This window comes from Littorina saxatilis, linkage group LG4 (genome assembly GCF_037325665.1).
Source record: "Littorina saxatilis isolate snail1 linkage group LG4, US_GU_Lsax_2.0, whole genome shotgun sequence".
NCBI classification, from domain to species: Eukaryota; Metazoa; Mollusca; class Gastropoda; order Littorinimorpha; family Littorinidae; genus Littorina; species Littorina saxatilis.
In genome coordinates this window covers 66,977,041-67,004,974 of record NC_090248.1, presented here as the reverse complement: position 1 = coordinate 67,004,974, position 27,934 = coordinate 66,977,041, and the positions used below count along the sequence as shown (strand labels likewise).

At 38.9% G+C, this 27,934-nt stretch overlaps 1 protein-coding gene and 1 long non-coding RNA gene across 3 annotated transcripts in view; both read left to right on the top strand.

Annotated features, from left to right (window-relative positions):
* Window positions 1-27,934, top strand: part of LOC138965444 (uncharacterized) — a 92,046-nt gene extending 64,112 nt beyond the window's left edge. The window contains exon 2 of the long non-coding RNA XR_011455462.1: window positions 26,045-27,934. This is a non-coding gene — a long non-coding RNA (uncharacterized lncRNA). The remainder of the gene's footprint in view (window positions 1-26,044) is intronic.
* Window positions 163-27,934, top strand: LOC138965443 (PX domain-containing protein kinase-like protein). 2 transcript variants are annotated; one of them, XM_070337600.1, is made up of 14 exons: window positions 163-356; window positions 1,236-1,424; window positions 2,637-2,733; window positions 3,435-3,515; window positions 4,297-4,370; window positions 4,894-4,968; window positions 5,556-5,799; window positions 6,421-6,548; window positions 7,987-8,104; window positions 8,994-9,072; window positions 10,008-10,134; window positions 10,772-10,855; window positions 11,956-12,073; window positions 20,509-27,934. In XM_070337600.1, the coding sequence occupies exons 1-14, from the start codon at window positions 255-257 to the stop codon at window positions 20,736-20,738; spliced, it is 1,746 nt and encodes a 581-aa protein (XP_070193701.1). In that variant the 5' UTR covers window positions 163-254; the 3' UTR covers window positions 20,739-27,934. The 2 variants fall into 2 exon arrangements, with proteins under 2 accessions (XP_070193701.1, XP_070193702.1); XM_070337601.1 differs by lacking the exon at window positions 20,509-27,934 and adding an exon at window positions 13,472-14,666.

The window sequence follows — 27,934 nt, the reverse complement described above, 5'->3', positions numbered from 1 at the left end:
AAAAACATACTCTTTTTGAACCAGGACTTTTTGAGCAAATCCCTATATGCACAAAGTTGCCTTAAATGTCTCAAAAACGTCAAAATTAGAAGAAGAAAAATCAAAAAGCATGGAACAACCCCTGTTGTTTACGACAACCATAAATAACTTTTGACGGTTCGGTTTACGGCAAAGCGTCACGCCCCCGATGAAAACAACGAAACCGAAAATGATGATCTATTCTGTTGGTGGGTGACACGCTGTATTGAGACACCATGAACGTTTTTGAGAAGAAGACGGAGTCTAAAGTGACTCTAGACGACACGGTTCTGTTGACGGCGTACATAGAAGCAGCACAGAAGCAAGACGATCATGTTGTAAGTTTGAAATATTGCTTTCCTTTCCACGATCATACGACACGAACGATCTGGGTCACTGACGTTTCGCAACAGGATCTTAGCTGTAATTATTCGTTGCGTACGTTGACATGCCCAGTACAGTATGCCTCGTATGTAATTACTCCCCATATTCCGAAACTCACAGAGAGTTGGTTGCGTCATCAAACCTACAGCTCATCATATTAACATTATAATTTATAGTAGTCTTATACATATCACGTAATTGTATAGTTTACATCATGATTCTGCAAAAAAATAATTCATTACTTGATGTAAGGGCCCTGATGTCAAAAAGATTGCACTTCTTCTCATTTTAACAGCAGAATAGCACAGACCTTGGTGACATTTCAAGTAGACCTAAATTGCAGATCCATTTATTCTTGACAAAGTACCTTAAAAAAGAAGACATTTTCCCCTACTTTACATCTGAATTTCACTTTATCAAAGGTTTATTCAGGAGGCATAGAAAGGCAATATATCGCAGTCTTGAATTGTGTGTGCGTGTGTGCCCCCGTGCGTCACTGTGTTAGTGTTTGTTGATCATATCTGTAGCAGATATGGCAGGACACATTTTGATGTTTCATCTATTCAGAACAAAATACATCTTCATAAAGCACTGTTACATTGATACTCATTTCCACAGATCCAACTTTTTGTGTCAGGAATTAAGATTCAAGTCAAGATAGTACCGTATTCTTGAACTGTGCAACAGTTTTGCAGATTGATTTCCAAATTGTTTAAACCATTCAGAATGTAATGTTGGAATAGCAAAACTGAAGTCAGAGTCACATGGTCTCTTTGGATATTTTCCTGATTTTGATTATTCTCAACTTTCATGTCTGTCATGTGGATTTTCAGGAATACGTTGTTAAAGTTCAACGTGGACCCCTGAAAGACAACTCGTGGCAGATAGTTCGACGTTACAGCGACTTTGCAAATCTCGAAGCACAGCTGAAGTTGGCCAATGTGGAACTGCCCCTGCCACCGAAAAAAGTGTTTGGCAACTTTGACAGAGACTTCATTGCTGCCAGGCAAAGTGGACTTCAGGTAATTTGAGGACAAAAGTCCTTATTCAGTCATATTTCTTGTAGTGTAATGTAGAGTATTATGATTATACAGTCCAGAAGATATAATGCTTAAGTTATGGGCTTAGGGTTATCTGACCATCCAAAGTCTAATTAAAGACCAACCCTGAAACAGATAGACAGCTAATGTTCCAAAATCCAGAATGTCTTGTTTTCTCACATGGTATTTTCATTACCATTCCAGCACTGGTACATGTGTACATGTAGCCTTATTTTGTTGAGATTTTATAGACTTTAGTCATTTAGCAATTACACGTGTTTTCTCACTTGGTATTTCATCTTTCAAGCAAGACGTTTCCTTCCTCTAGTGTACGTACTTCAATCTTTATATATATAGAATACAGCTAGTGAACATAGCTTCAATATTCTTGTGTGGTGTGTTACAAGGGAGTGGTTGATTATTGAACACCCCAAGAACATAAAATACAAGATGCCAGGGAGTGGTTGATTATTGAACACCCCAAGAACATAAAATACAAGATGCCAGGGAGTGGTTGATTATTGAACACCCCAAGAACATAAAATACAAGGGAGTGGTTGATTATTGAACACCCCAAGAACATAAAATACAAGGGAGTGGTTGATTATTGAACACCCCAAGAACATAAAATACAAGGGAGTGGTTGATTATTGAACGCCCCAAGAACATAAAATACAAGGGAGTGGTTGATTATTGAACACCCCAAGAACATAAAATACAAGGGAGTGGTTGATTATTGAACACCCAAGAACATAAAATACAAGGGAGTGGTTGATTATTGAACGCCCCAAGAACATAAAATACAAGATGGCAGGAGACTGGTTCTGCATTATAAGTGTCGATCACTTTTTGTTGTTTTCTGTAGTTTGAGTACTGGAATTCTTATGTCATTTTATCTTGTTATTACCTCTCTTGCTCATTTGGATATGATTCTTCAGGACATTCAATGTTTTTGTTTCCAAGTGTTTAAACGTTGCAGGCTTTGGCTCATGCTTGAAACAAATACAGTCAAACGCCCCTTTTAAGACCTCCAAAACTCTGACAAATCAGGTGTTGAAATGGGGCTACATTTACACAGGTTATCAACAGAAAGTCTAAGAAAACAAGGTCTTAAAAGGGGGGAAGTCTTAAGTTAGGGGGTCTTAAAAGGGGGGTCCACATTAATGATACTATGCTACATTTACTGGTTTTCAGGAATTTCTCAGTGCGGTGATAAGCAACCCAATTCTTGCCAACAACATCGCCACAAAGCAGTTCCTAGACCCGACCACCTACTCTGCAAACTTTCTCGGTGAGTGCTGGACTCATTATCTCTTATGACGGTTGGCAATGCACAAATGGTCCGTTCCTTTCCTTTTCTTTGTTAAATAACAGAAGTGTGTTGAAGTTAATGCTTGGATTTGGGGCAACAGTTACAATTTATTTCTCATGTCTAGTGTTGGGGAAGTCAGTTGACCAACGTCGCAAGTAAGACCTTATTTTCCATTAGAAGACCTTATTTTTGGGATAGTTTTAAATCTCAGTTGACCATTTTTGAAAATAACTTGAATGGTTCGTGGAAGATTTGCTTTTCCTTGTAAAATCTGAGGCACGTAAACCCATGTGACATTGTAGGCCAAACACAAGCGGGATGTTTACACTTGTGGTCAGCGATCTGTGCACTGAGGCACGTGATTGCATCGGCATTGACATGTCAGCTCGGATGTGCATATGTTTGAAAAAAAAGAGTGTAGTATTGAGCAGACAGCGCAGGAAACACAGATCTGAGTTAATTTTGACTGGGATGTCGATGGATTGCTTGACTCCAATGTTTATGTTTCCAAGGAAAAGCAACTCTTCCACGACCCATGAAAACCTGACAGAGTTATTGCTGCAATTCATTTATGACAAAAGGGGTTGCTGCGGTATGTAAGCACAGTAGAGGCATCATCTCACTTTTATCATCTACTTTCATGTGATGAGTGTCATTGTCATCATTTTGCTCTTTTCCAGAGTTGGCTTTGCAGCATGTGTCCATGATTTTTCGCTCTGAATCACAAAGATGGGAAGTTGTGGAGCCTTTGCGAGACCTCGGTAATTATGCAGTGTTTGTGTTTGTCCTGACATTTCTCTGTAACTACACTTGTGTCTGATTAAAATCTTTGCAAGATATACATTCTTTCTGGCCAATAATGATTTCCATGTACAGTCAAACGTGTCTGTATTGACCACCCAAGTGATGAAGCAAAACTGGTCCTCATAGACAGGTCTTCATTATGGAAAGGTGAGTTATGGTCATTATGGAAAGGTGAGTTATGGTCATTATGGAAAGGTGAGTTATGGTCATTATGGAAAGGTGAGTTATGGTCATTATGGAAAGGTGAGTTATGGTCATTATGGAAAGGTGAGTTATGGTCATTATGGAAAGGTGAGTTATGGTCATTTTGGAAAGGTGAGTTATGGTCATTATGGAAAGGTGAGTTATGGTCATTATGGAAAGGTGAGTTATGGTCATTATTTAGGAAAGAACCTCATTGTGGATCCGTCGGGTGGTCATAATAGCAGGTGATTGTTATCAAGAGGTGGTCACCAGCACAGGTTAGACTGTAAATGCATCCACGGTCTGTCTCGCTTTAAAACTAGTCTGAATTGATTCTCGGGGGGGCTAGGGGATGGGGCAGCAGGGAGAGTGGGAGAAGGGGTTGGTACAAAGAATAAAGGTTTGAAAAAGGATGATCTCCTGACCTTCCAGGCCTATTCTTATCAGGTATGTTATGATTGAACCCGCATTCTTTTTCTTTGACCTTAGCAATAACAGCCAAGGAAAGTATATTTCTTCTTTCTAAACTACATACTCTGTTCTCTCTGACATCAGGTTGGCGGATACGAAAGCAGTATATACAAATCCAGACAACCTCCAAGCCTAAGACGACACTTATGCTATCATGGGTGAGATTTACTTTTCAACCAGTCATCTTTATCAGTTATGTACAAGTGAAAATTTGACTGAAAAATGAGGACCATACATTTAACACTGATGTTGTTCAGTCATTTGTGTGTACTGTGGTACCCCCATTTTATGACCTTATTTTTTTTTAGATTTTCTGTTCATGTCTGTACACGTACCTACTTTTTAACAATTCCTCCTCTTGTAGACATGATTTTGTTCCCGATTTTGTTTTCAGTTTTAAAAGGAGGGTTCCACTTTAACATAATTATATAGAGAAAAAAGTAAGTGAGCAATGATTGAAATACTTATTTTCTCGTTGATTGTAAGTACAAGATTGTTTTCTGAAGGAGAATGGGAATAAGAGGACTGATGCTGAAGACAGTATGTGAAGAATATGATACTGCTTTGCATAAAAAGGGGAGAGAAAGGCTACATGTGTGTGCATCCATGCATGCATATTTGACTGTTTTACAGTGACAACGAAGAAAATCTTTCAAGAAATTGAATTCTTTCAAATTGCAGCAAGACTTTGGTCCGGACAAGTTTATACCAGACAAGGAACTCAATGCACTTATGAAAGTTCTGTCAAACATCAAAGTAAGTATATATTTGTTCATAGTGTAACTTGAAAGATTGCAAATATAGGGCTCAGTTGTTCGTAAAATTAGTTCTTGTGGTGCATTAGCTGTGGATCATAATCTAATTTATTCATTGGGTCTTTAGCTTTTGTAGCGTGAAGTGGGAAAGCCTCTTTGGCAACTATTTGCAGTCATCCAACATATTCGTTTGGGAAGCTCTCAGTGTCTTTCTATTCCACCAGTAATTTATTTGTGTTTTAAATGACCATGCACACTCTAATTACCGTGTGAATCTCGACTATTACAATCACTTTTTTTCGCAAGCAGAATGTTTGCGTCAGGCTGAAAAACCTTGAATGCTGACCTTAAAACCTGTTCTTTAATGGGCTAAGTCGACTACGAGAAGTGTACTTCGCAAAGATGGCCGCACAATGCTTTAGCACTGAGTTTTGGGTAAAAAGACTTTGCGAAGTCTTTTCAAAGTCGACTTGGGGCTCAATGAAGGACCACCTTAAGCCTCATTGTTTTATCCTCAGTAGTGGTTTACCTACCAGGAAATAGTGAGTAAAATCATCGTAGACCTTATTTCCATGTTTTCTGTTACAGCATCCGAACATATTCCCGACAGAATTTGCGACAGCCAATGAGACGGGTGGACTGGTGATTCGGCCGTTCCACGAAGCAGGAAGCCTGCGAGACATGATCTGCCGCTGTAAACCCAAGGGACACTACCTGAAGAAATACTGCAATCCCAAGATGCTTAACCCCCTTGACATGGCACAGATCCAAAGCTTTGGTCGTCAAATCCTTGAGACGTTGAAGTTCCTGCACGACAAGGGATTTCCCTATGGTAAAATAGTGTTGAGTTTGTGTGCGTGTCTGTGTGCTAGTATGCGTCAGTGTGTCTGTGCACTGCTGTGGCTTATCATACTGATTTTTTTCTTTCCAAACAGGCATTTGAAACGATCAGTGTGATAGAATCAGTTTTTGTGGTGTCTACTAGTCTGGCTCTAAAAAAAACAACAACATTTAACAGCACTATATCTTGTTAAAAAAACAAAAGAAAACTTCTCACCAAGACAAAAACAGCACAAATCCTATGGAGGCCTCTTCAGGACAACATTTAGGGAAAGGAAAATATATCTGTCAAATGAGTCTTTTTATGCTGAAATGAGAGTTGAAAGGCCTTAGACATACACTAGTATCAGAGTAATTATTGTCATATATTTATCAATGTTATTCCAATGTTATTCAAATTCGGTGCTTCAAGCATGAATCATTGTATCTGAACTGTAAGGCCTCCCTCTCCGCACCAAACTCTATGGGAGCAGACAAGACCTGGAAGCCACGACGTCATTCGTCTCGCTGACTAAACTGATGGTGTGACGGCGAACGCAAGAAGAAGAAGAAGAAGAAGAACTGTAAGGCATGATTGAATTAGAATGAAACTGTGGTGTAACTGTTCCCCCAGGTCACCTACACGCCGGCAATGTGGCGGTGGTGGGCGGCAACACATGTTGCCTGCTGGACCTGGAGAACTGGATGTTGGGCGTGCCCTCCTACTACAGACACTTCTACACACAGTTCAAGAAAATACAGGTATGTTTGAAGGTGTATAGGTATTCTGTACACATGAACATTGCAAGCTGAGATTCACAGGTGTGCGGGCTTGGTCTTTATGAAATACACCTCAACACATTGCACCTTCCCTTTTGTTAATAATAATAATAATAATAAATCACTTTTCTATAGCGCAAGTCCCGATTCACAGCTCCAAGCGCTTTACAATTCAAATAAACACCACACACACACACACACACACACACCACACACACACACACACACACACATACACACACCACACACCACACACACACACACACACACACGCACCACACACACACACACACACACACACACACACACACACACACACGATATACAAATCATGACATTAGAACATACAAGCAAACCATGTGTTCCTTTTCACAGTGGAGTTCACTCAACAGAGTCAATTCCACAGAAAAATGAGCTACATTGACACATTCCCCTTTGCCTTTACTCTGCTGCTTGGGTCGTGGTCTTACAAAAGTGTCTGTATCTCTGAAATTATTGGGAGGGTTTGATTGAAACTTTATGTAATCCTCAAGCACCATAGGGCGGTCCCATCGACCGCTCTCTGAAGGATTATCTTTGTAAACAAACAAATAAACAATGACGTTATTTGATCTGGACAGTCGGGATAATGTGGGTCGTGGAATTAAAAAAAGGTTTTGTGTTTATCCCTATTGGGATGGCGTGGGTTGTGTACGACCCATACTCTGCAAAGAGGCTGTAAAGTGTTTATCTCTATTTGGATGGCGTGGGTTGTGTACGACCCATACTCTGCAAAGAGGCTGTAAAGTGTTTATCTCTATTTGGATGGCGTGGGTTGTGTACGACCCATACTCTGCAAAGAGGCTGTAAAGTGTTTATCTCTATTTGGATGGCGTGGGTTGTGTACGACCCATACTCTGCAAAGAGGCTGTAAAGTGTTTATCTCTATTTGGATGGCGTGGGTTGTGTACGACCCATACTCTGCAAAGAGGCTGTAAAGTGTTTATCTCTATTTGGATGGCGTGGGTTGTGTACGACCCATACTCTGCAAAGAGGCTGTAAAGTGTTTATCTCTATTTGGATGGCGTGGGTTGTGTACGACCCATACTCTGCAAAGAGGCTGTAAAGTGTTTATCTCTATTTGGATGGCGTGGGTTGTGTACGACCCATACTCTGCAAAGAGGCTGTAAAGTGTTTATCTCTATTCGGATGGCATGTGTTGTGTAAGACCCATACTTTTTACATTGTATACTTCTTCTATAGTATTGGTTGTACACGACCAACATCATCCGGACTGTGTAGTCCAAAGCGTGATCTGGTGAAGGTTAAGTGAATTGGTCTATTCAGGGTGATCTTAGCAATCTAAAATGTTTATCAGTTTATAATTTCATCAACAAACATTTATTCTTGTGTGCTTTTTTTTCTTTTTTTGAAATTGTAGACAATCGAGCTGATGGATGTTTACTGCTTCGGCCACCTGTTGTATGAGATGACCTTTGGTCGCCAACTGAAGGAGCCCACCTGTGATACCTTTCCCCAGTCCTGTTCGGCAGAGATACGTGAGTTGTGTTTTCTCCGTGTTGGAAGTGTATTTATCCTACATACGTGAGAGATACCACTCATGAGATAACAATATCATTCAAACCATAGATCATGTGAATGAGGTCATGTCAAACAAGTCTGGCATGTGCTTCATTTTCCACTGCTCGTGATGCCGAGTCACTGAAACAAACGTCATTCTGGGAACACTTTTGCGCTTGTTGTTTCCTTTTGAAGGATTTTGAGAACGTGCACGTCACGCTATGCTTTCTAGGGTGAAGTCTCTTTGCTTTGACGTCAAAGATAACACAAGGCTTTGGAAGAGCTCGAGGTTCCAGAGAGAGAGAGAGAGAGAGAGAGAGAGAGAGAGAGAGAGAGAGAGAGAGAGAGAGAGAGAGAGAGAGAGAGAGAGAGAGAGAGAGAGAGAGAGAGAGAGAGAGAGAGAGAGAGAGAGGGGAGAGAGGAGAGAGGAGAGAGAGAGAGAGAGAGAGAGATGTTTTGTGATAAAGTGTACAGATATTAAGGGCAACATTGACCCGCTGCCGAACTGCTGAAGACTGCGGACTTCATGGCAGCCACCGATCTGACGGCCATAAATATCGAACGCAGAAGAAGAAGAAGAAGGGCAACATTCATATAACAGAGTCAAAACAATTTTCATCAATTCTTATTGCTATTCTAATAGACACTTGGGGGGGGTTGTGATTGGATAATCGTCTTTGACTCAGTGTATTATACTTGTTCTCACCAAAATATGGAACCATATCTCTAGGCTGAAAACACGATAGCTCTTACTTTTCTACAAGTCTATCATCAATAAGCCAGCATTTACGAGAGCAGTTTCTATGTGTTTGTTTTTAATCATATTTTGTGTATTGATGTATGTTAGTGTAACATTTATATGAACAGGATCAGTGTTGGAGTCCATTCTGACGCCAGAGGCATGTAAAAATGGTCTACCACAGGTCTCAGATCTTCTGCTTCACCCGTAAGTCACTGCATACTTTTTGCTGCAATTGGTCATGTTCAGTTGTTAGTTTTCTTTTGATACATCAATTAACTATCTATGATTCAAGTGGTTACGCCCATTTAATAGTTTTCTTTTCAAAGTCATCTTACTGACAGGTACGTTGATACTGTATTACAGTACAGTGGAACCCCCCTTTTAAGACCCCCCCTTTTAAGACCCCCCTTTTAAGACCCCCCAATTTAAGACCCTGTTTTCTCAGACTGTCTGTTCAGAACCTGTGTAAACGTACCCCCATTTTCAGACTCCCTCATTTTTAAGACCTGATTTTCTTAGATTTTTGGAGGTCTTGAATGGGGGGTAGGTTTCACTGTAGTTGGTTGTTGTCTGGTTCACGGAACTGAGAATATTTTATCAGTGCCGAGAAACATTTCAACATTTACTCTTGAGGTTGGACGAATGACAGAAAACTTGATGAAAATGTGAATTGACAATCTGATCTTGAGCTTCATGTGTGTTCTTGTTAACCCGCGATTTGTAAAAATGCAAAACATTTGACAAATTGGGGGACGGACACACCGACAGACAGATAAATCTGCGCTTATCGCGCTTCGAAATCGAAATATAAAAAAATAACATGTGCAGATTTACTAACACACTTATATTTTCATATGAATGTTTTGCCTGGGAGCCCTTTGTGGTTGACTGGGCTCTAAACAACAAATATTAATAATGATAAAAGGCATGTATTACTTTGTGGAATGCAATTTTTTACATTTTTAGAAATCGCGGTTTTAGGTTTGACATAATTTGTCAAATGTGTTAGAAATCACGGGTTAACAGTTCTGTTTGCAGGCTGTTCAGCTCTGTGGTTGGACAAATGACAGAGAAAACTTGGTGAAAATGTGAATTGACAGTCTAATCTTGAGCTTAATTCATGTGTCTTCTGTCTGCAGGTTGTTCAGCTCTGTGGTTCCGCAGGTGACAGACAAACCCGTGTTGAAGGTGCCCAGCAAGCTGAAAGAGTGTGTTCGCTCTGCACGCCAAGAGGTGGAGAGGAGATTGAAAGAGGAGCAAAAACTTGTGAGTCCCTGTGAGGATTATTGTGCTGTGATGTTTAGCCATAGATTCTGCGTAATGGAAGGATTGACTTTGATTGTTTAATGGGGGTTACATTGGGGTGTCTTTTTAGTTTTATCAAATGTGAAGTGTGGCTGAAGGCGCAGACCTCACCTCCATCTATTATGCTCTGCACGCCAAGAGGTGGAGAAGAGCTTGAAAGGGAGCAAAACTTTGTGAGTGATCCATGTGAGGATTATTATGCTGTCATGTTTTGTAAGTGATCCATGTGAGGATTATTATGCTGTCATGTTTAGCCCTTTGTACCTAAGTGATCCATGTGAGGATTATTATGCTGTCATGTTTAGCCCTTTGTAAGTGATCCATGTGAGGATTATTATGCTGTGATGTTTAGCCCTAGATTCTGCATAATGGAAGGATCCATGTTGATGTTTGCATGTGGGTTACGTTGGGGTATCTTTTGATCAAATGTGAAGTGTGACTAAAGTAGATGACCTCACCACCATCCATAATGTTTGTTTTTCTCAGTTCTCATGCCTTATGTTGTTTTCAAGATGTTTTTAAAGTGCATGTTTTTTTTCTTCTATCTGCTGATTTTGTTGGTTGTTGTTTTAGATTTGTTTCTCTTTTTTTTCTTTAGATTCACCAAGTACGGAGAATTTCCAAAGCGAAAGAATTCCACATGTCTGAAGAGGAGAAGAAGAAGCGGAGGAAATCCAGGAAGGTGAGTGGAATTGTATTTCTCCTCTAGCTGAAAGCTGTGCCACCTGGATGTACATATGTTTGTTTGTTTGCTTGTTTGTTTGTTTGTTTGTCAGATGTTAAGCTTTTTTTTATCAGTTTGCTAAAAGACTATTTTTGAAAATAACTCTGTCAGGATTTGCAAGCGTTGTGGAAGAGATGCGCCCCGCTTACAAACAGGAAACACGTGGTTGACTCTTCCACAATGCTTGAAAATCCTGACAGAGTTATTTCTGGAAAATGTCTATTCTCCTACAGGAATTCCAAGTATATGTGCCAGTCAATGTTGAGAAGTTAAGACATTGCAGTATAACTTTTCTCTTAAAGTTTTTTTCTTCTTAGTTTGGGAAAGAGTTGTGTCTGTCTGGATCAAATGCGGATCTTGTCGACATGTCTGAATTTGTATTTCACTTCTGGCTTCATAGGAGCCACCGGCCTGAAGATATGACGGCCGTGAACATTAAACACAGAAGAAGAAGAACATGGAGAAGAAAAAGAAGAATTTGTATAGCTGGCTTATGTATCTTGCAAGGGCTCTTATCTGATTACAAAGGGAAGTAAGCGCTTTGCAAGACTCATGTTTTGTTTTTACCCCGCCATTCAGGCAGCATACGCCGATTTCGGGGGAAGCATGCTGGGTATTTTCGTGTTTCTATAACCCACCGAACTCTGACATGGATTACAAGATCTTTTCCGTGCGCACTTGGTCTTGTGCTTGCGTGTACACACGAAGGGGGTTAAGTCACTAGCAGGTCTGCACACAAGTTGACCTGGGAGATCGGAAAAATCTCCACCTTTAACCCACCAGGCGGCCGCGGCCGGGATTCAAACTCACGACCTTCCCATTAGGAGGCCGACGTCTTACCACTGCGCCACTTCGCCCATCCTTGCATCTGTCACTCGATGTTGTTTCTATGAAAAAACGGTCATACACATAAAAACCCACTCAGGCAAAAACATGAGTGAACATGGGAGTTTCAGCCCATGAACAAAGAAGAAGAAGAAGACAGATGCAGGCAGTACTATCTAGGCTAATGCATATTGGACACATGACATGGCAACATTTTATTTTTTTGTCTCCAGAAAGCACTGGAGAACGGAGAAGGAGAACCAACATCACCCACCTCTCCGACAACCCCCAAGTCCCCGACAACCCCCTCCACCCCAGCACCCCTTTCGGCACCCCCCACTCCAACAACAGGTCTGCATATGATGCTTTCTTCTCTCTTTTCTACTATTTTATGAAGAAAATGTTTAATTGTGGGGTGTGTGGGTATTTGGATTTCTACTGAAATAATTATGCTACAGTTACAGGTCTGATATGTGTGTGTGTGTGTGTGTGTGTGTGTGTGTTTTACTTAAATATATTTATTTGTTGAAAGTTAAAGCGGAATTTTGTGACACAAAATGTACCAAGATTTTCATAGAAAACGCTTCATGTGCTGATGGGATTTTAAAAACTTTTCTTGAGTTGCTTCCCTTTGCCCAACGGTCACTGCTAATCTTGGTTAGGATAGTTTTAGGAAAGTTTTTGTTTACGTAGGGCATATATAGTGGGTGTCTGGGGTTGAAATTGGGGATGGCCTCAGGAATTCGTATGTCTTGTAGTACATGAGCGGATGTAGGTAGGAGCTCTACAGATGAAGATGGGTTTTATTTGTTTTTACGTTGCTTGTGCTCATGTACGAAAATGGGGTTTTCGTGTTTATTTTTTTGTTTTTGTTTGTTTTCATTTCTTGAGCATATGTATGTTACATGTACTAACAACATGCTTAGCTGCATAGCTCATTTAACTTATTTCTCATAATTATTATAGAACATTTGTGTATTAGTAAATAAAATAAAATATCACTCAAATCATAATATATAGTTGCCAGAAAGGATATGGAAGTATAGTCTCTGTGGTATATAGCCCAACGATTCCATTGGATGAGATTTAACTTTAATTATTTGAATGGTAACAAAGATGTCAGTATAGATTCAGAATTATTCCCTGCAAGAAAAGTTAATGTATCTGAAATATGTGAACATTAATTTTTATTTTATTTTAGGCATTTTTTATGACACTGATGTCTGCTGTTCTTTTGTTTTAATCTTGTTCTTTTGTTCTTCCCCCTAAGTAAGGTGCACACTATCACACTATTTCAGTCAAGCTTTTATCTGCTGTTACTGGCTCTTCTATCATGCTTTAGATGCCCCAAGATAGTTTCCTGTCTTGACTCGTGTTTCTGTTTTGCAAACACTTTGAAAAAGTGGAAATTAAATCTCCAGACATAGATATTCATGGAAACATATCAATGCATACATTCTTCCTTCTATTGTTACGTCTTGTGTCTCGATCGACACAATTATTTAATTCTGTTATGCCCAGACTTTCTACAAGTGACAGCAACAATCCTCAAAGATCACAAATCATTGAAAAAATATCAAAACAGACATGTTTTCTGTATCATTTCTTTTAGTGTCTTGACACGTTTAATTCTGTTGTGCAAACGTACACTTTCTGCAAGCATCAGAGCTCTAACACTGTGTGATGTGTCCGATGTTAACAATTGTGTGTGAATTTGACGGATGGTGTTGTGTTGTTGTGACGCGACAGAGGGAGCCAGTGGCACATGAGGGGAGGCAATCAGCGTACGTGTGATGCATAACTGGCTCGTTAGGTATCCCTTCTCTGCTCGGTTCTGGGTTGTTTGTTGTCTGTGTGACTGCAGCTTTTGTACATGTATAGCGTTCTTCTGTTGTAACCATGTTTCTTTACTAAAGCATGTTTTGTGTTTTGAACTGTACAGTTAAGATCTTTCTTCCATTTTACACCATTGTGTAAAACGTCACAGATTTCTTTAGGCTTTTACATACATTAAGGGCACTCTTTTGTTTTGGACACATTACATAAATTATCTACAGGCTGCCTGCTAAATTTCTGTGCAGAATGGGATTATTGTTCTTCAATCAATCAATCAATAGGAATCTTATATAGCGCGTATTCCGTGGGTACAGTTCTAAGCGCTTGTCGAATTATTATTTTGTACCTGAACATTGATTCAGAGAAGCATCCCTCCCTTGCACATTATACTTATAAGGAAGTTGTTTTTTGGTATGCGTTCAAATAGAAGATTGAACTTATTCCTGGTACATCTTTCGTATCAGAGAGGGGGACGTAGTATGGAGGTGAGAAATACTAAGACAAAGAAGGAGAAAAAATCCGTCAGAGAAAAGTCGGTCGTAATATTGAGGGACCCGTAAAAGAGAGGGGTGGTAAAGGGAGGTACCACTGTAAAGGGAGGTACCACTGTAAAAGCCTTAACAGATCTGTGGTGGTTTACTGGCTCATTTCTGTGGGAATTAGATGGTGTTTTTGAGCTTATCTTTTGCGGAGTTAGAGGTTGCTGGCTGGATTAAGTGACAGAGCAATTTATAACAGGTGTGCAACCATGTGTACTCAGTGAATCGTTTGTGTGTATGTGCATTGTCACAAATAACTATTATTGTGAACAGGCAGGCTTTGTGAAACTGTACATCAGGACTGATCTAAGAAAGATCTGTACAGTGTATTATCTTATACATATACTTCAGTTTACTTAACAGAAAGTTGTACATTGTAATAGCTTCCTGTTGTATGACAGACTCAACTGCATGTGTTTGTTTGTTTGTTTGTTGTTGCATTAGTGTTTGTTTGTGTTTCTGTGGAGTATGATTTAAAGTGTAGAAGGTTTTGGCTTGGATGTATTAATAGCTAGATGCTAGTCTTCCTTTGTAAGATTTGTGTAAAGTTAAAAGTGATCCCAGCTTAATTTGTAGTCTCCATGTGTATGTATGTGTTGGCATGTGTGGCTAAGTGTGAGTGTGTCTAAGTGTGAGTGTGGCTAAGTGTGAGTGTGAGTATATGTGTCTCAGTGTGTCTGAGTGTGTTGGCATGTGTGGCTAAGTGTGAGTGTGAGTATGTGTGAGTGTGAGTATATGTGTCTCAGTGTGTATGAGTGTGTGCGTGTGTGAGAGCTGATCGATGTGTGTTTTGGAGTAAGCTCAACTTGAGTTTGGATTGTTATGGTGTTTGTGTGCTGCTTTGCATCCATTTATCAACTATTAAACAGTATCAGATGTCTTAAATTAAAAAACCTATGCAGAGATGGTATATACACTTGTGTAACCCAGTGCCCAAACACCACAATCACCTTTGGAGGCCAAGTCCAATCAAACAGGATTGAGAATTTTAGAGCTTATTTCTAAGCCCTATAATAACTGTTATACATTCGCAAAAGAATCCATGAACATACAGAGAGACAAAAGCCGCCAGACCCCGTCACAAACAGAACTCTACAATCCACAGGTGTTGCCTACTTCAAAGGCGAACAACTCTGCAGAGTCTGCTGTGAAGGGCGACGGTAGTCTCCCTGTCACACTTGCATAGGTACACAACCACAAATTATGAATTGGAAAGTAATCATGTCTGTAATGCTTCGTTACCTTGTGCATGGTTATGGATTTGTGACCACTCCCCGGTACTATCAATGGGTAGTTTGTACGTGTAGGTATAATGGCTGAACGGTCGTGCATATGTGCCTCTTCTGTGTCCAACTGTTGTGTATCATGTGCTCTTGTTTGTTAGAGCCACACATTACTCAACAATTTCAGAGCAGTTGTGTTGCTAATATAGCCTGTCACCAAACAGTCACCACATAGGCTGATAACCCGGCTAGTATATCGACGTCCTCATAGAATTTTGGCGTAACTCATTGTAGACACCTTTTCGGAAGAAGGCCAATAGTGTTTATTTTTATTGTGAAATAGTGTTTATATTTATACCTGGTATGGATAGAAGAGAAAAGAATGTTGATGTATTGTCCATTTCATTTTAGAGAATATTTCTCATGGAGAATGATTGACTCAGTGTAAAGGACAAAAACATCAAAATCGCCAAGAATCAAGTTACGCCAAAATTCCAGGACGACGACGATATGTTCAATTCTTTTTTAACTTACCGGTACCATTAAATTGGACATGAAAAATGGAGTAGATATGGAGTTGAGCTTTCAACACTTGCTGCAGCATGCTGTGAGTGTGTTTTAGGCCTGGCGCTCACCTATGTAATTTCAGCAGCACAGATGACGCACTGCAGATTATTACAGCCCGCTACACGCTGCATGAAAAGAAAACAGGCCAAGTACTCGTCATAATCCCTACCGCGGCATCAATAATCTGCAGTGCGTCGTCTGTGCTGTTGACTCTGCACAGGTATAACTTGGCCCTTAGGGAAAGGACAGCACTGCAATACTTTAGCTGTGACCGTTATCCCTGACCCCGCAGTGCAAAATGAGCTAAGGGTTCGCAATTGATGCAGAAATACTCATTACATTGCCAATAATGGGGAGGATACAGTGGACCCTTCCTTTTAAGACCCGCCCCCAATTTAAGACTTCCTCCTTTTTAAGACCTTCCTTTCTCAGATGATCTGTTGATAGCCTGTGGAAATATACCTCCGTTTTGGGACTCCCTCCTTTTTAAGACCCTCCTTTCTCAGATGATCTGTTCATAGCCTCTGGAAATATACCTCCAGTTTAAGACTCCCTCCTTTTTGACTCACATGCGAAGCAAAAGTGAGTCTATGTACTCACCCGAGTCGTCCGTCCGTCCGTCCGTCCGTCCGGACGTCCGGACGTCCGGAAAACTTTAACGTTGGATATTTCTTGGACACTATTCAGTCTATCAGTACCAAATTTGGCAAGATGGTGTATGATGACAAGGCCCCAAAAAACATACATAGCATCTTGACCTTGCTTCAAGGTCAAGGTCGCAGGGGCCATAAATGTTGCCTAAAAAACAGCTATTTTTCACATTTTTCACATTTTCTCTGAAGTTTTTGAGATTCAATACCTCACCTATATATGATATATAGGGCAAAGTAAGCCCCATCTTTTGATACCAGTTTGGTTTACCTTGCTTCAAGGTCAAGGTCACAGGAGCTCTTCAAAGTTGGATTGTATACATATTTTGAAGTGACCTTGACTCTGAACTATGGAAGATAACTGTTTCAAACTTAAAAATTATGTGGGGCACATGTTATGCTTTCATCATGAGACACATTTGGTCACATATGATCATGGTCAAGGTCACTTTGACCCTTATGAAATGTGACCAAAATAAGGTAGTGAACCACTAAAAGTGACCATATCTCATGGTAGAAAGAGCCAATAAGCACCATTGTACTTCCTATGTCTTGAATTAACAGCTTTGTGTTGCATGACCTTGGATGACCTTGACCTTGGGTCAAGGTCACATGTATTTTGGTAGGAAAAATGTGTAAAGCAGTTCTTAGTGTATGATGTCATTGCTGTCAAGGTCAAGCATGTGAGTCGTATGGGCTTTGCCCTTCTTGTTAAGACTTGCTTTTCTAAGATTGTTTAATCTGATAAAAGGGGGGACTTCCACTGAAGGACGTCAGTGTCTCTGGTACACCACAAGTGAGCAGAAGCTGTACACTTTTTCAGTGTTGTTCTTCTATATCCATTGTTTGTGGTCAGAATCTGTAATATGTTGACAAATTTTGTTTTGAGTGCATGAAAGCCACACCATGGCCGGTTTTGGAACACTTTATTTGGAACACTTTATTTGGAACACTTTATTTGGAACACTTTGCAGACACACCGTTGTAATGGTTCCAAAAGTAATTTCCAATCAATGACAGTGACAGCTGAAAACTACCCATACCACTCAAAATAAAGCGTCACTAATGTCCATGATTTACAGAGTTTGCTCAACCCTCAGATTAGGCAGACAGACAAGATATATTAGTGTCCTACAGGCATATATTGTTCACCTCTGAAGGACATGTATGGGGTCATATGATACTGGACTCTCAGATTAGTTTGGAAGCAAATATGTATAAGGGACCAGTCCCACAGTTGTAATGTCCAGCTGACTTGATAGCCCTTACGTAGTGCAAGGTTTATTTATGGTGTTTCCTAACTCCACTTTTTTCACGCTATTTTTGTATTATATTCCAAAGATCTGACATTGGATTTTTAATATCACCAATGATTTTTCTTCCACTTACAGTAGCTCAGCTAATAAGCTCCTGCGTGAATTATATTTCTGGTCATTTTCTTCATTTGCTAAGTTTTGTTGATTAATATTAAACTTGTTCAATAACTCCTAATTATGCACCTCTTCTTTCTTTTTACAATAGATTTGACTGCAGTTCCTGATATAAAGTTGCACACATGTAATATTAAAGCTCTTCTTTGCTAATTGGTTAATGATAATCCTATAGCAATTAACTTGTGCTCATGTAAATACCTCTTGGGTCAAATAAGTCAGCACCTGTACTTCTGCTGTACTTTTTAAACTAATTTAAAAAAGACAAGAAAAAAAAGACACATCTTCTTGAAGTGCAGTTTTCTGACCAATAACAACGTGTTAGTAGTTTAAGTACTTCCTGGTTATTTATAGTTTTGATCTTGTTATTTATTGTGTCATGATAGGTTGGTGATGTGGAGGTAAAAAAAAAAACCATTACAGTGGAACCCCCCTTTTAAGACCCCCATTTTAAGACTCCCTCCTTTTTAAGACCTTGTTTTTTTTTACTTTCTGTTCATTACCTCTGTTAAATTACCCCCATTTTAAGACTCCCTCCTTTTTAAGACCTGATTTTCTCAGATTTTTGGAGGTCTTAAAAGGGGGGTTCCACTGTAGCATCATTGGCAGATTCTTGTTTGTATGTGTGTTTGTATGTGTGTTTGTTGTTTTTGTTGTTGTTAAAGCTTAGTGATGTGAAAAGCACTCAGAGAGCATTGTTCTGTAAATGTGTGTACATTTGCATGTGTTTGTCGATAAAAATGCGCCATATGTAATATTGAGTGCCTGCATTGCTGTCTGGTGTTATAGGACCAAAAATATGATGAAGCCCTATATATTCATGCTTTGAAGCAGATGCATGCTGAAGCTTTTGTGCGGAAGGTTTAGGGGCAGGTGCATTAGTGTTTACATCTTTGATGTTCAAGTTTTGTTTTTTCATATGTCATACACTCATGATGTACAAGTGATATTTTAAACTGTTGAGGAGCTGGTGATCTATTTTCATAGCAAGAGGCTTTGCTGCATGTGGTCCTTCCGATCCACAGTAAAAAAAAGTGTACACAAAATATTATTATGATAAGGCCAAACAAAAATATATGTTGGTTTAGGGTAACCTGACCAAAAAAAATAGGGTCGGTAGGTCGGCTTTTTAAATTTTTTTTATATATATATTTTTGTATATAAATTTAGTTGATTTTAAAGGAGGATACTTTCCGGAATTCCCTTAGTATGAAATGAGCAAAACATTTTAGGGTCAGCAGGAAAGTACAGGGTTGGTCGGGTTACCCTTAACCAACATATATATTGCTTGGCTTTAAAAATCGTAGCAAATTGAGAACTGCGAGAAATCTAGCCCTGTGTTGATGTGAAATGGCTTGTGTTATAGTGGGACATGGATAGAAAGAACTTATGTTAATTCACACGTCACGCTGGCAATGAGTTGATATTACTAAGCAGAGAGTTAAAGGAATTCCTATTAATTAAAACCCTTTATTTTAATATCCACTCTGTTTTTAGAAATGTTTTTTAAGAGTTTGTCTTTATAAAAGTATCTTTATTATACGACTCCTTAGTGAATAGACCCACTTTTCTCAGGTGTTATGAGGTATCAAAGACAGGGAGCACTGCATTAATAGCAATTTCAAATATGAAGGAAGTCTTATGCTTTGTTGCTTTGGAAATGCCATTATCATTATGGCACGGTGGAACCCCCCCTTTTAAGACCCCCCAATTTAAGACTCCCTCCCTTTTAAGACCTTGTTTCTGTTGACAACCTCTGTAAAATTACCCCCATTTTAAGACTCCCTCCTTTTTAAGACCTTGTTTCTGTTGACAACCTCTGTAAAATTACCCCCATTTTAAGACTCCCTCCTTTTTAAGACCTTGTTTCTGTTGACAACCTCTGTAAAATTACCCCCATTTTAAGACTCCCTCCTTTTTAAGACCTTGTTTCTGTTGACAACCTCTGTAAAATTACCCCCAATTTAAGACTCCCTCCTTTTTAAGACCTTGTTTCTGTTGACAACCTCTGTAAAATTACCCCCATTTTAAGACTCCCTCCTTTTTAAGACCTTGTTTCTGTTGACAACCTCTGTAAAATTACCCCCATTTTAAGACCCCCTCCTTTTTAAGACCTGATTTTCTCAAATTTGTTGATGTCTTAACATCAATCATCAATCAATATGAGGCTTATATCGCGCGTATTCCGTGGGTACAGTTCTAAGCGCAGGGATTTATTTTATTTTATTTTTTTTATTTTTTTTTTATTTATATGCAATTTATATCGCGCACATATTCAAGGCGCAGGGAGTTCCCGTACAAAGGGGGTTCCAGTACTGTACAGGGACAGGAACAATTTCTGAACCCGAATATTCATTCCATCAAAATGTAATGCTTGTAGGCAGAGAGAGACAAGGTAGAAGTCAATAGAAAATGAACCATGAATTTTCACTCATTCTTCAACTAAACGATAAGTGTTAGATTCTTTTCTTGTTATCGTTTGATGGCGTTTCATGACCTTGTAGAGAACAATCACTAAGTATGTTTTCATTATTGTTTCAGGGTCCCAGGCGCCTCCTGCACCCCCTCCTCCTCCTGCTCCTGGTGCTCCTCCCCCTCCCCCGCCCCCAGGACCTGCTGCCCCACGCCCTCCCCCTCCTGCCGCTGCTCCCCCAAGTGGGGGTGGTGGAGGGGGAGGAGGTCGCGGCGCCCTGCTGAGCTCTATCTCGGGCTTCTCCAAGGGCAAGCTGAAGAAAGCTACCACCAACGACCGCAGTGTGCCCAAAGTTTGAGGACGAGCCGTACAGCTTATTAGGCTTTCAGATTTTGTTTCTAAAGATCGACAAGCCATTCAGCTTAAAAAGCTTTCAGGTTTTGTTTCTGAAGATCGACAAGCCATTCAGCTTAAAAAGCTTTCAGATTTTGTTTTTGAAGATCGACAAGCCATTCAGCTTAAAAAAGCTTTCAGGTTTTGTTTCTGGGGACAAGCCATACAGCTTATAAGGCTTTCATAGTTTGTTTCTAAAGAGAAGCTTTATAGTTTATGAGATTTTTAGCTTTTAGTGTTTTCAAAATGTTTGCTGCTTAATTTACTCCCTGTACTTCCCTCCCTGTACTTCCCTCCCTGTACTTCCCTCCCTGTACTTCCCTCCCTGTACTTCCCTCCCTGCTTTTATTGTTGACTTTTCTCTTCTCCTTCTCTTCTTTGCTATTTTTTTCTCTCAAAGCACTTGGTGATATGTTAATGTCCCAATGTTATTTCTCTTTGGTCTCTATTTCCTACCTCCACGCTTTTTACATCAACTCTTTTCGTCTCTTGTCACATGTACTCTCTTTCAAATCTTCCCCAGGTAATCTTCCCTTCTTCTACTTTTAATCCTGATTCTATACCTTCTGTCTTTTTTTTTCTTTAACTCTTCTCTTGACTTCTTTTTCATCTTCTTTCAATCATTTGCAGATTCTTCCTCTTCTCCGTTGTCTTATTTTCTGTCCTGTAAATGCTTCAGCCAATTTGCATCTTGCTATGGGGAAATCAGAAATGTGAACAAGGGACAGATATTGCAGATTTTGTGTTACAATTTTGTGTTATGATACACCGAAAATGATAGAACGATGAACAAGCTACAGAGTAATCAAAACTTTGTGGTCTTTGGTTGTTTATTGTAAGCTTTGCTTTGACTTTATTTGAGCAGAATTTGTTTTCATAGTGTACCTGTTACTGATCAGGTATGTTCATTATGGGTATCTGTGTTATAAACGAGAGTATTGATTTTTTGTTGCATTCAGTATTTGAATTTGTCATGTGAAATTGATACACTACATGTTTCTTGCACCATTAGGTTTAATGACAGAGCTGACCAAGATATGGTATTATGTTATTACAAAGAGAAACATGTTTTTTTCTCCACTGAATCTGGTTAGGAACTAGCTGTTTATAGTTTTAGAATGATTACCCCGCCAGCATCTTGCATACGAGATTCATCGAAGACTTTGAGATAAGTTCATTATTAGTGCGTACCATCAGCGTTTGTCTGTCTGTCTACCACCACTGAGCCGTAAATGTAACAATTTTGTTTTGTCAGTAATCAAATGTTCCAATAACCTACAATTCTTGTTTTGTCAGTAATCAAACGTTCCAATAACCTACAATTCTTGTTTTTTCATTCTGAATGTTGGAACGTTAGCAGTCTATCTGATTTGGGATTTGAGAATGTTTCTTCAAGATGTAAATGTTATTAATTTTATCTTGTCTCTTATATGACTAAAGTTCAAAGACTGACACTTACTGGTTCATGTACTGCCGCTGAACAGTTGCCATAGTTGTGTGTTTGCATATTTTTGCATGTGTTTGCATAATGATGTACCAATATTACATTGTTTTTCACTGAGCTTGTCTATAATCCGTTATTAAGTGTCATTTAGTATATTTATTGGCAGTGTATGTCAACGTCATTGTCTCACGTGTCAACATTTTAAACAGTCCATGCAATGCTGTTATCTTCTTTTCTTCTAATCTGCGTTCCTGTAGGCAATGCTGAATATATGTCCTTGAAGGGGTATATAGGAATGATACAATAAATAAATATCTTTTTAGGGTCACGGTTTTGGGGATATTCTTGCTGAGGAACTTAGATGGAAAAACTTGGGTGGTATGATACACTGATAGTACAGTAAAATCTTTAATGTGAATCAGAGATTGATACAGGAACTATTTGGGATTACTGCATTGGTTTCTATGAGCATGTGTAAAACAAGACCTGCATTTTATTTTTAAATTCTATACTGAGAAGCCTCAACAGGGTGCAATACGATAGGATATGACATGGAAATTGACACATTTTGTCCATTCATGTAACATTTAACTTGCTCACTTTATGTGGAAACTAATCTTTGTTGTTGATTGTGCTTTGGTTGTGAAATTTGATGGACTATTTGATGGACTATTTGATGGACTATTTGATGGACTATTTGATGGACTATTTGATGGACTATTTGATGGACTATTTGATGGACTATTTGAGCAGGATAACCACACACAACTTGCAAACAATTCAGTCAAGTCAAATCAGGGGCTATTCAAAAACCCTTTTGGGGGTACATAGATGATGAGCAGCTGTTGTTAAATGTGTTCTCGTTAATTGTCTCCACTTCCTGCTAAAACGCTAATGATATGCAAATGTTTATATGATAAACAGATTGGACTTAGTTCATGTAATGAGACTAGTGGCTGTTATTTTAGACAAGGTCTATTATGATGCATACGGTTTAACAAAATTCATCAAATGATGTATGCAGTTCATCAAGGGTCGTCCTATTAAGATGTTTGCATTTCATCAAAACTTATCATCTGATATATGCAGTTCATCAAGAGTCATCATACTATATGTGCATTTCATCAAAATTCACCATCTGAATTATGCATTTCATGAAAACTCACCATCTGAATTATGCAGTTCATCAAAATTCATTGTGGAGTTTTATGCAGTTCATCAGAATCATTATGAAATACAGTTCCACCAATGGATGCATTTTGATCTAGTCGTCTCCCCTTTGTGTAGAAATATGAAATCCCATTCCTCTCTATTTAGCTTCCTATACATATTCATTCTTCTATTTCACAAACAGCTTAAAGATAACACATGGAGAAGCTCGTATTCTTGGTCCAATTATAGGGCAGTGATCGAGTTTGTACCAGAATGTGTTGGGAACATGTATTATACTCATATTCTTACAGAACATGGTATTGTCTTTGTACATGTCACATGTGTGTGTGTGTGTGTGTGTGTGTGTGTGTGTGTGTGTGTGTGTGCTTGCGTGCACATGTGTGTGTGTGCTTGCGTGCACATGTGTGTGTGTGTGTGCTTGCGTGCACATGTGTGTGTGTGTGTGTGTGTGCTTGCGTGCACATGTGTGTGTGTGTGTGTGCTTGCGTGCACATGTGTGTGTGTGTGTGTGTGTGTGTGCTTGCGTGCACATGTGTGTGTGTGTGTGTGTGTGCTTGCGTGCACATGTGTGTGTGTGTGTGTGTGCTTGCGTGCACATGTGTGTGTGTGTGTGTGTGCTTGCGTGCACATGTGTGTGTGTGTGTGTGTGTGTGTGAGTGTGTGTGTGTTTGCTTTGCTTGTGTAGTTAATGTTTGGTTGTTTCATGGAAATGTTGTTCAAGAGATGGAAAAAGTGTCCCTGCATTGCAGGGTCCTCTTATGACAGGTATTACTTAGTTCATTTTATAGAGCGAGGACAACAAAAGGTGGTTTCCATTGGGAGGTACCCTATTATTGGAGAAAATCCAAAAACAAAGAGACTGCCAACGTTCCAAAAGTTCCGTTCGGTCGAAATATCTATGAATGTATTGTTTTGTCAATAACAAACGTTCCAACAACCTACCTTTCTTGTTTTTTGATTCTCTTATTGGAGAACTTTTCATTTAAGCGCAGTATTAATGCCAGTGATTACACACAAGTATTTTTTGGTACCGGTAATCATATACTTTGGGGGCTTTTATTTGTCTAGATGGCCAGAAAATAAGTTGTTTAAGTTTGAAATGTTTTACAACTTTGTGTAAAAGAGGCTTTTTCAAATAGGAGTTGTTTTCAATGTTGTTGAATTATTTTTTGCTTGGTTTTCTACCATCTCTTGCAAATGTTCGATCATGTCTGTAATAAAATCAAAAAACAAGCAAGGTAGGTTGTTGGAACGTTTGTTATTGACAAAACAATACATTCACAAGTATATCGACCCAACGGTCTTTACAGGGCACAGACACACAATGAGTAACAATAACTTAGCTTGATCCAATGTCTCAGCCTCTTGTTGGGAAAGTCCCAAACAAATGAATTCTATAAAACAAGAGGCCGAAACATTCGATCAAGCTAAGTTATTGTTACTCATTGTTTGTTTGTGCACTGTAAAGACCGTGGGGTCGATATATTTGTGAATGTATTGTTTTGTCAATAACAAACGTTCCAACCACCTACCTTGCTTGTTTTTTTATTCTGAATTTTGGAACATTGGGTCGAAATATCTGTGAATGTATTGTTTTGTCAATAACAAACGTTCCAACCACCTACCTTGCTTGTTTTTTTATTCTGAAGTTTGGAACGTTGGTCGAAATATCTGTGAATGTATTGTTTTGTCAATAACAAACGTTCCAACCACCTACCTTGCTTGTTTTTTTATTCTGAATTTTGGAACGTTGGCAGTCTCTTTGTTTTGGGTTTGTTCATGTCTGTTACAGTTCAGCTCTTGCTTTTTTGTGTATTTGCTTACGTGATTGTTTCTGTGTTTGGTTGTGTGTGTCTTTGAAGGCAGTACTTTCATCATTCCAGACACCAATTGTCCATGGTAGTTACATGTATTAAAGGTGATTTATGAGTTTTGATTATATTTTAGATAAGTTCAAAATTAAAAGAAAAGAAAACAACTTGTGAACAAAACTGTTATGATTGAAACCTTTCTTTTTACACCAAAGCACAAATACACATGTAAAGATAAAGTTTATCGCAGGAATGTTATGTTGGATTTTGGCACTTGCTGGTAAAAGCATTCCAAAAGTGTTACTAATTTGTTAACATGAGTTTTATTGCCACATTTTGGTGGGTGGGTGGGTGTGTGGGGAGGACTTCTTCAACAGAGAATCAGGGTTATAATTGTACATAAAGTTTGTATGTGTGTGTGTGTGTGTGTGTGTGTGTGTAAATGTGCATGTAAATGTATGTGTGTGTGTGTGTGTGTGTGTGTGTGTGTGTACATGTTAGTGTTAAATTCAACCAGAATGTGTTGTGAACAAAAAAGGTGCTGGTAAATATTACATGTATTTCCCTGTGAGCATAATTTGATTTAGTCATTGACAATGATGACATGATGCTTATTGTACATGTACTATATATGTTATTTTGTGCGGACATGTAAACTTGGATATAACATCTTTGTTTATCCCCAGCATGTTGTAAGAGGCGACTGACGGATTCTGTTTCTCTTTTTACCTTTGTTAAGTGTTTCTTGTATAGAATATAGTCAATTTTTGTAAAGATTTTAGTCAAGCAGTATGTAAGAAATGTTAAGTCCTTTGTACTGGAAACTTGCATTCTCCCAGTAAGGTAATACATTGTACTACGTTGCAAGCCCCTGGAGCAAATTTTTGATTAGTGCTTTTGTGAACAAGAAACAATTGACAAGTGGCTCTATCCCATCTCCCCCCTTTCCCCGTCGCGATATAACCTTCGTGGTTGAAAACGACTTTAAACACCAAACAAAGGAAGAAAGAAAGATCTCTGTTTATGAATGTGCCATTCGGGAAATGTTTGACATAAAACATAGAAAACGTACTTTTCTAAAACGAGATGAGCTTTTCAGTTTGTTTAGTAAAATGGTTCATTGCAGTAGGAAGAATATCAGTTCTGTGGTTGTCGGAAGTTTGAAAAGTTGACGCCTTTCAACAACTGTAACAGTTAAAACACCTTTATTGTCCATTAAAATGTATTTTAAAATGAGACATTTGGCAGGGTGCTTTTTTGTCAGTATGATTGTTTTTGTTGTCATTGTTTTGTTCATGTTTTCTCTTTAATATTGTATCCTTGTGAACAAGTTATGAATGTTACTTGCAGTGTGATCATGCATAATGTTATTGGCTTAGTGTAATAGCCAGATTGATGTGCACATTGTTATTGTAGCCTAATTAACGCATTATCGATGAACCCGTTTGACTATGAGGGCTGAAAATCCTTTGACTCATACATCTCACCATCTGAATTGCTTGACATTATTTTCATCTCTTTACATATATCAGGGCACATGATTTATTAGATAATAAAACATCATGGCAAAATCCTACTGTAGTACTTGATAAAAAAAATGTAACATCTAAATTTACTTGAACACTTGGAGAGTATAGGTGCATTGGTTTTATTTTCACTAGCTAAAAAGCACTTTTTCCCAAAATGATATTTAGCACATTGTTATATCCAGGGGAACAAAGGATTTTGCACATTCCCTTTGTTAAGCGAGTTATTGATGACAGTAGAACTATAGAAAAATACTCTTGCTTATGATATTTCCATGTACACATTTCAAATGCTCTTATAAACAGTGAAAGTTGTGCTTTTTTTCCTGTGATTTTGTTTTCTTCCCCGAGACAATGGACACTACTACCTGCTTTCATTGCGTTATAATTTGTACAAGCAGATCATTTACACAGGCAGATCATTTTCACAAGCAGATCAAAATACTCTCCTTTTTTACCATTTTGTCATTTCCATATAGTTCAGCAATTTTTAAAAATATGTTTTAGTATTTATATGAGCCCCTGGACTCCCCAGTTCCCCTTAGCAAATAACCACGTTATGTCCCAAATAGACTCTAGTTCTGGGGACAGAAAAACAAAGTTAGCATAGCATAGCATAGCATAGCATAGCATAGCATAGCATAGCATAGCCTCAGTTGTCTTTAAATGCATGAGTGTGCATGGATAATCCTCCCACACAGTTCCCTAGCTGTCCCCCTCTCTGTGTTGCTCTCACTCAGTTTATTGATATTGTAAGGTATCTTAAAAGTATACTCCCCCTGGTAATTATGGTTATATAGCAGAAGCTCTGTTGCTATCAATCAGTGTCTTGACATTGACAGTGTTTAAGTGTTCAGTGGAACTCCTGTTAAGACCACAAGAAATGGGAGAAGATGAGGTCTGAAATTCTGACAAAACATGGTCTTAAAATCAGGGAGGTCATTAATCAGGACGTCTTACAAGAAGAAGAATATCGAATTTATCTCGGTAAATATGCATACAGCAGAAGCAGGCTTTTGTCATGTTCGACAGTATTTAACAACAATTAGAATAGCTGTATCGAGGTATTGCTTAGCCTCTTAGCAAAATTCCAGTGTTGTGCTTCTGGTACATCCATTGTTATGACATTATAGGTGTCAATGACTGTCTTGCCTATCTTCTGTGATAATCATCTTTTAGTCTGTGTCAATAAATCATATGAACGTTC